The sequence below is a fragment of the Dermacentor silvarum genome, chromosome 7 (assembly GCF_013339745.2).
Source record: "Dermacentor silvarum isolate Dsil-2018 chromosome 7, BIME_Dsil_1.4, whole genome shotgun sequence".
Classification (NCBI taxonomy): Eukaryota; Metazoa; Arthropoda; class Arachnida; order Ixodida; family Ixodidae; genus Dermacentor; species Dermacentor silvarum.
This window is the reverse complement of record NC_051160.1, coordinates 158496235-158505440: the sequence shown is the minus strand read 5'-3', so window position 1 is coordinate 158505440 and position 9206 is coordinate 158496235. Positions and strand designations below refer to the sequence as shown.

General features: G+C 48.9%; 1 protein-coding gene across 1 annotated transcript; it reads left to right on the top strand.

The window, feature by feature from the left end:
- Nucleotides 1-3829: 3829 nt before the first annotated feature.
- On the top strand, nucleotides 3830-5312 carry LOC119459303 (uncharacterized). Its single transcript, XM_037721115.2, has 2 exons — nucleotides 3830-4036; nucleotides 4798-5312. Exons 1-2 carry the CDS (start codon nucleotides 3994-3996, stop codon nucleotides 5310-5312), a joined length of 558 nt encoding a protein of 185 aa, XP_037577043.2. The 5' UTR covers nucleotides 3830-3993.
- Nucleotides 5313-9206: the final 3894 nt, after the last annotated feature.

The window sequence follows — 9206 nt, the reverse complement described above, 5'->3', positions numbered from 1 at the left end:
TCTACTTTACCCTCCGCCGTCTCCTCTCCTAAAACGCTTGTTTTTTGTAGCGTTAGCTACACTGGCCTAGCCAAGCCCGTTTCGCGCGGCACATCAAGAGCCGTGCTGCGCATGCGCAAGGATCAGTGATGTCACACGGCTTGCGCACCGGAGCCACCGGCGCCGGCACCTCTCGCGCACTCCGCCGCCGCCGCGCGCGACTCACCGCCGCCGGTCTGCGCATTCCAGAGGAGTGACGTCGTAGCCGTGGTAGACGCACTGGCGCCGGCGCTCGCTCGCTGTGCAGTCGCAGTCTGACACTGCGCTGGAGCCGCTGCGCTTCTGACTGGCGTTTGCCAGAAGGAGAGCGCAAATGCTGCTCAACAGCGCAGAAGAACGGAGAAGCTTCACTCATCGGATCCCGAAGTAGTTGCCTGGCAATTAGAGTTGAGCGTAGGAGACAACCAGGAAAGCTAAAAATAATCAGCTGAACCTTTGCTAACGCTACGTATATCCTGGCATAGCCGAGCTAAGCCACTGCAACTTTTTTTCTTTACTTTTTGCGTGCGAAAGCAAGTCGATGGTGGCGCCCCTGAAAAGCTCCCGTTGAAGCTTTCAGGCCGGTCACGCGCCGCCGCCGCCGGTGGTGACGCGGCTTCGCAGAGTGACCAAGGTAAATACATCTGGTAGCGAAGCTTCCATAGAAGCCCATACGCTCAAAACATGGTTGCTTACCGGCGGTTCATGGGGCTTAGCGCCATCTGTGTGAGGAGGGAGCACTTCAGGCGGAAGAAAAAATAATTTGACGTCACATCTGTCAAAACCAGAAGTGACGTCAGTTTGTTCTCATAGGCGCGAAATTTGTTTTCGGAGGCCTGCCATTGAGCTGTGTATTCAAATGCCCCGCCATTCAACTTCATGGGCGTTCCGAGTTTTCAGCGCGAAAAGCGATGCCGGAAAAGATCAGCCGTACGGGTGTCGAAATCGCATCACTGCATAGAACATACTTTCTTTGGAAGCCGACGAACGATTTGGGCGTAGATTGCGTAGACTGCTCGTCCTTTCGTCGGACGCCAAGCCCGTCGGCCAGCGCTTTCGCACGAAAACAATTAAAGTGAACACGCAAGGTCGATTCACATAGGTCGCGAAGCTTTGGGCGAAAAGCGGTTCAGAACCAATTGTCACCGACATCAGCAAGGGTGGTTATGGGAGCAGCGATTGAAGCGCGACTATGTTTGGGGGGAATAAACACTGGGAAAGAAAAAAAGCGTTTTTAAATTAAAGCGAGACGCAGTTAGATTCATTCAACGAAAATAAAATTCCTAATTCATTTCATATATGCATGGCGAGAAAAGATACAACTGTATTTTACTAGATAATTATCAATATATACCTTTTTTCAGGGCCCACCGTGAGAGCGCCCATCGATAGCGGTGGGCGTTGACGCCGCTATCGCTTGCAATGCCATGCAACTCTTGGAGTGCGTGGAAAGGCGCGCTCGTAAAGTTCACCTGTTACAATACGCCCCCCTCACATGTGTTGTGTTGCATGTCGACGTTTGCCTGAATTAGGTGACGCGGGTAGTTTTATTGTTTCTTAACCTGTGCAGTCAAAAGTAATAGTAGCGACCGTCAGATACTTGTTTACTTAGTTGTTTTCGCGCAACAGCGCTGGCCGACGGGCTTGGCGTCCGACGAAAGGACGAGCACTCAACGCAATCTACGCCCTAACTGTTCGTCGGCCTCCTAAGAAAGTATGTTCTGTGCAGCGATGCGATTTCGACACCCGTACGGCTGATCTTTTCCGGCATCGCTTTTCGCGCTGAAAACTCGGAACGCCCATGAAGTCGAATGGCGGGGCATTTGAATATACAGCTATAATGGCAGGCCTCCGAAAACAAATTTCGTGCCTATGAGAACAAAATGACGTCACTTCTGTTTGTGACGGATATGACGTCAAATTATTTTTTCTTCCGCCGGAAGTGTTCCCTCCTCACACAGATGGCGCTAAGCCCCATGAACCGCCGGTAAGCAACCATGTTTTGAACGTATGGGCTTCTATGGAAGCTTCGCTACCAGGTATCTACCTTGGAACACGTATCTGACGGTTGCAAACTCACTACTTTTGACTGCAGAGGTTATGAAACAATAAAACTACCCACGTCACCTAATTCAGACAAACGTCGACATGCAAAACAACGCAACATGTGAGGCGGGCGTATTGTAACAGGTGAACTTTACGAGCGCGCCTTTCCACGCACTCCAAGAGCTCCATTGCATTGCCACTGATAGTGGCGTCAACGCCCGCCGCTATCGATGGGCGCTCTCACAGTGGGCGCTGAAACAAGGTATTTATTGATAATGATCAAGTAAAACAGAGTGGTATCTTCTTTTCTCGCCATGCGTATATAAAATGAATTAGGAATTTTACTTTAGTTGAATGAATCTAACTGCGTCTCGCTTTAATTTAAAAACGGTTTTTTCTTTCCCAGTGTTTATTCCCTCCAAACATAGTCGCGCTTCAATCGCTGCTCCCATAACCACTCTTGCTGATCTCGGTGACAATTGGTTCTGAACCGCTTTTCGCCCGAAGCTTCGCGACCTATGTGGATCGACCTTGGAGTGACTTTCAACATGGCTCTGAGGCGCAAAAAAAAAATACAAAAAAGTGAAAGCGCGCGTTATCATCGTCCAATCTAAGATACAGGAGAGAGAGAACAGGCGTTGTTGAAATGATGGCGGTACTTTCCCAAGGTATAGGGAATTTAGCCGGAACAAGATTCTAGCGCTTCGGTGGCGCCGACTGAAAGCAGAGATTCGCCTAGCCACAGCCAAAGCATATGGGAGTTGGATACGTATCCTCGCACTAGCGCTGACTGTGCCAAAAACCACGCTTTCCGCTGTTCACGTTTCTTTTCATCGCGATGGTACAGTTGGCGCTGTCATCATTGCTGTGCCGTAACCTTTCCTCGTTTTCAAATAAAGGTGGAGCACAACAGCAACAAAAAAAAAAATGCAGGAGGCTTAGGCCCGGATTCAGAAATGCTCCTAACCTTAGACCGTTTCCCTACCTTACGCAAGGAGTCCTTCATGCTACCTAAACGTTAGGCGCCCTCAGAAGGCCATCGCGAATTCTAAAAGCTTCCTTTTACCTTCCCTGCGGAAGGAGCGCCTCACTAAAGTCCCTAGATATTTTTTTGCTTAAAATATAGGGACTTTACGCCTCACCAAAGGAAGTGGAACGTTACAGGCTTCTGGTTTCGAGATTACTTACAAAAAACCTAAAATATTTCTAATGAACTGCCAAAGTAAACGGCCGGCGCTGTTAGAATTGCATTTATACTTCTATACCAGGGCATAAATTCCATTTCTTTGGTTAATGACGTAAAAATAATTCGAAAATGATGCACATGGCAGGAAAGCAAACTCATTCTAGCAACTCTGGCAGCATCTGACAGTTTTCTTTCTTTTTTGGCCTGTGTTTTGTTTCGTGCGTGTGTGTGTGTATTTGCCATGCCGGGAAAAACATATTTCACGGAGGAAGAAAAAGACTTGTTCACGGAAGTTATACACAGCTACAGCAATGTCATTGAAAGCAAGAGAACAGACGCTGTGTCGCTGAACGCGAAGGCGAAAGCGTGGGAGCGGCTCTGCACAGAATATAATAGCATGCCGCACGTGCGCCGACGGGAAATGAAACAACTAAAAAAACTGTGGGATAACCTGAAACACAAACTGAAAAAAAGCAAAGGCACAGCAGATAAGAGACGTCATGACCACAGGTAAGTTTTCGTCTTTGTTTCTCCTAAAAAATGTTTTTTTTTTCCCTGAAAGTTTGCACATTTGATCGTAACGTATTTCAGGCGGCGGACCACCGCCCGAACCGCTAGACGACAGGCTCGCTCGAGTCGAGGCGCTCGTGCCGCACGTGGCGGTGCGGGTGCCAAACCCATTTGACAGCGACAGGCAGTCGCAGACGCTAGCCAGTGAGTCCGTCGCAGACATTATTGACGGCATGATACAGGAGACCGATGCACGGTGCCACGACAGCGACGATGGTAAGTGGAATATAGTTTCTACGACTACTACAATAGTTTCTGTGGTTTTGCGGCCACCGTGGCGCGCCTCACCGCTCAAGATGTGAAGTAATCGCTCGGGTGCTGCTCACAGGCCATTTCATTGCGATAATAGCCCAAACACTTGCTGGCCTCGCTGCCCGACGTCACCATCATAAACCACTACAAAATTAGCGATTGGACCACATGCAATGTGTACTATAAGGAATTAATCAATGCCAGTATAATTTGCTGTAGCGGCTATTATTGTGACGCATATTTTTCGCTCTAGGAGCAAGTTTTACGTAATCCACACATGACCGGATAATGTAAAAAAATAGCCTGTTCCTGTGCACATTGCTCAGATATGTGGCTACTTCCCCCAACTCTCCCGATGCCGCATTGCTCTGCTTCCAGGAGCACAGGCAACCAATCTCTCTTATTACGCAGAACTACTGGTGCCACTAGGTGGTTATGCAAAAACCTTATGCCTGTTGTGAATGCAGGTATTCAAGCTACCATTGCAACGCAGCTGCAGGAGCTTGTGTTCAAGCAACTAGCTGTAGAGCATGTACAGGGTGTACATCATGCATTATGGGCTGTGTGACCTAGCACATAAAATCGGTAGAGTGTACTGTGCACTCCAGTTGCTGCCGTTCTCTGTCCTGGACATAGAGTAAAGATGCATGAAGAAGTTTGTTTTTGTTGTGAACCATTTTTTTTAGAAAACGCTGCGAAACTTCTATCAACACTGTTACTTCCAGAGTTCGTGATGAACCGTGACCTAAGCCAGGCAGAAAATGAGTTTGCTGAGGCTACAACACAGCAGAGCTCGCCAGCACCTCCTCTAAGCAGTGGTGGGCTGCCTGCAGAAACGGCAACCTCATCGTGCGGCCAAAACAGAGAAGAAGCTTTCGTGGACCAAGGTTCAGGAGCTCAGCCAGTTGTCCGCCGTCGCCAAGGTGGCCGTCTTGCTGCTGTCGACACAGCATTGTCGATGGAGCTGGAGGCTCGCCTTCGTGCTGTAAACGACGAGAGAAATCAAAAACGTACTGAGCACGGGGCAAGAATGAAAATGATAGAAGGCGAACATGCTTTGAAAAAGCAGCAATATGCCGATGAACGGCGCAAACGGAATATACTGCACAGAATGAAGGTGCGTGTTTTAAAACCTAAAAAGAGGGTCCATAACCTCAAGCAAGCAATTATAACAAAGCAGCCTGAACTCCTCAGGCCAGGAGGCATTATTGAACGTGACCTCGTACCGCAAGATTATTAAATAAAGCAATTTTCCTCAGAGGAGGCGGCAATATTAAACCTGGCCACATGCCACATAAATGAATAAAGTCAATTTCATTTATCCTAAGGAATCGTCCCTGTATGATATACAAACACTGCTCCACTTTTAATTGCGCAGCATCATTAAATGCAGTTTTACCTCTACACAATGTCCATATCGCTGCCATCTTCCCTTTGGGCACTTGTGAAGCAACGCTGGATAAGGTGCCTTCGATGTAGGGTGCCCAGAGGTGAGTCAGGTTCATGCAATTCCACACCTGCATCTTCAGGCTCTGGTTCATCGCCAATAGGGATGGGATCCCGCAAAGTGCAAGCAATGTTGTGCAGTGCTGCACATGCGGTGATAATTGCAACCGACCGCTCTGTCAGCGTTTCCAGCTTTGTCCTGAGGCATGCAAAACGTCTCTTCCACAGTCCAAAAGCCCGCTCAATGGAAAAACTCGTTCTAATGTGACTCCTGTTGTACCTGCCAGGAACATAGCAAAATAATCACTTCGTGCTTATTCGTGCTTATTTTACATTGCTTAAGCAGAATTCTTTCTTCCTAACCTTTTCTCTGCAGTTTTTCGAGGGTTCCTCAGTGGAGTCATCGAACAGGGCGAGCATGCGTAACCTTGATCACAAAGGAGGATGCCAGTTACTGCCTTCTGCTCATACATGACACTTACTCTGCTGTTAGCAAAAATTCGACTGTCGTGGACAGAGCCAGGCCAGCTTGCCACGACGTCAAAAAACTGAAGCTCTGGCCCCGAGACCACCTGTAAAAGCAAAACAATGATCTCAGACAGTGGCACATGCGCTGACGTAGTGCATGTGTACAGATGCCATGTACAGTTGTCCACATACTTGTCAACACCGCTCGAAATGGCTGAACTTCCTCTGAATTTATGCCATTTACCGCTGCCTGCTGGGCTGGACAAATACTTTTGAGGCACGGTTACACAGCCATGGCCACGAATGTGCACGCCCTCTAGATAAATATGTCGTCGACATATATAAATTTGAAATGCGACAACTTAACTGCGCTTTCACTTTACAACCTTTCGTTTGCCCTCTGTCTGTCTGTCTGTCTGTCTGTCTGTCTGTCTGTCTGTCTGTCTGTCTGTCTGTCTGTCTGTCTGTCTGTCTGTCTGTCTGTCTGTCTGTCTGTCTGTCTGTCTGTCTGTCTGTCTGTCTGTCTGTCTGTCTGTCCGTCCGTCCGTCCGTCCGTCCGTCCGTCCGTCCGTCCGTCCGTCCGTCCGTCCGTCCGTCCGTCCGTCCGTCCGTCCGTCCGTCTGTCTGTCTGTCTGTCTGTCTGTCTGTCTGTCTGTCTGTCTGTCTGTCTGTCTGTCTGTCTGTCTGTCTGTCTGTCTGTCTGTCTGTCTGTCTGTCCGTCCGTCCGTGTGCGTGTGTACTTCTGTGCACAAGGTACAGTGTCAGCATCTGCGTGGTGCATGTACGGAAACGAAGATAAACGCGAATTGTGCTGCAGTCATTTCTAGCACGTTTCGGGAAAAAAGGGCCACTCACCTGCACATTTATGGAGAAGACCTCTTTTTTCTTTCAGAAGACTTCTGCGTCGTCTCCATCGGGGCTTTTAATGGGTATATGAGTACAATCTATGCATCCAGTAACCCCGGGGAATCCTCCAATGGCATAGAACCTAGTCATGACTGACCTCGCTTCACTGGCGTTTGGCAGCCGAACGTACTTTGGATACAGACGTAGGCATATCAGCTGCGTCACCTCCCAAATGCATCGGCATACAGAGGGCTGGGAAACACGCACAAGGTCACCTACAACAGTTTGCATGGCACCCGTTCCGTAAAAACGCAGTGCGATAAGGGCCTTCAACAGAGCAGGTAGCGGCGCTCCTCTGTTGTCAGTGTTGCAATGCAGTTGCAGCTCTGCAGTATGGCTGTAACAGCTCGCTTAGAAAAACGATACCGGGCCAGAAACTCCCCTTCGTTGTAGTATTCCAGTGGATTCTGCCTGTCAATCAGATGCCGCATTGGAGTCAACGGCGGAGGCTTGTACGCAGTCCCGTAAAGAAGTTCATTTGCCCGTCGAAGAAACCTTGCATAGCTTTCGAAGCTATCGTCTTCGGATAAATATCGCAAGGTCGTCATTCTCGCCGCTCGCTTTTCACAGAATCAGAAAAGAAATGGCACAAAGCGCAGTCTGCGGAACCAAACTGGACGTCAATACACGGCGGCTGGCTGCCGCGGCGTTGGCTGCGCACGGCACCTATCCAAGCCGAGCGTACCGCGTGCAATGTCCTGCGGAGAAGCATACGTTCAGGTAGAGGAGCGCGGTTAGGAAGCATGAAGGTAGCATGCCGGCTCCCTAAGCGTGAGGAAGCACCAAGGAGGCCCTAACTTAGTGCCCCTTAGTAAGGGACGTTCCAGAATTGACGCCAGGTCGCCTTACAGCGTGTAAGACGTCCTTAGTAAGGAAAGGAGTGTTTTAGAATCCGGGCCTTAAGCTTCGCCTTTAAGAGCGGAACGCGATAGCGTTATTGGGCCCCGTTCGCATCGCATTTTTGTTTCAGTGGGCTTCACCGCAACACAGAACGTGATAAAGCCAGCTTACAAAGACCAAGCTTACACCGATCCCCTTAAAGTCAGCTTCACTTTTAAACAGAAATGCATTGCTGGGAGGACGTTTTTGCAGGTGCAATATAATTCGTCTTATATTAAAATGTGAAGGCGCTAGCACCTTTTTTATTATTTTATTAATTGTTTGCTATTGCCCCGACGCGCGCTCGTGCCCAAAACGCCTTAGGCAGGCGAAGTCCCAATTTCACCTGCCGAGGATGCGAGCGCCATCTGGATAGCATTCTCACAAGTAAATTACCCGCGCACGTCGTGTTGGTATGGTAGAAATGCTTAAAAAGGAGTTTGTGTTTGTTTCCTCGTAACAGAATTATGTTTTCTCATACATTGAAATTAGAATCCGACGTCACCGTGTCGGTAGGTTGTGGTTAAGTCCTACTTTACCATTTTTTTCTGACGGATTTCACTGTGAGAAATCCAATCCTTGCTTCAAAACCTTGCTTCATGTGGAGGTCCTGCGCGGTCGGCCTGTGTGGTCGGGGTGGATGGGGATGATTTTCTCTGCCACGGACGCCGGCATCCACGCCGCCGCCGCCGCCGACGCCAGATTTTCTGCGTCACGGGGCCCTTAACGCTATCGTGTTAAAGATATCACAGGATAGGGGGCGCACCATCGCACAGCGCGATCAAACCGGACGTGCGCGCCTGTAAATGGTTATGACTGGACGGCGCGCCCTGTTAGCTTCAGTTATTCTTCGGCCACGCGCTCCGCTGTTTGCGTTTCTTTCCATCGCGATAGTATGTATGTATGTATGTATGTATGTATGTATGTATGTATGTATGTATGTATGTATGTATGTATGTATGTATGTATGTATGTATGTATGTATGTATGTATGTATGTATGTATGTATGTATGTATTTAACCGTTTTCCCGCCAGCTGAGTGACCGGGTAGTTCATGGTCGAACAGGTAGCACATCGGGCATCTGTGCTGAGGTGACAGGGTTCGAAACCAACCATCATACCAAGTTGGGTCACTGAGTATGCGGCAATGTGTACATAAGTGCTGTTTTTTAACGAACCTCTTTCACGACGACATGGGTGACTGTAAGATGAGGGAATGGTTAGGTCCGACTTGGGGAACTGGCTGATCTGTGCTGGTCTTAAATAGCCTGTTTGATGCTAACTTAGGTCACGGAAAAGATCCCTGAGGTTTTTCCGATGCTGGAGGGAATCAAACCCGCGTGACATGTGCTCCTGAAGGACACCAACCCGACGCAATAACAGGCTGCGCCACAAATGCACTGGGTAGGTTGTCATCATCATCAGCCTATATTT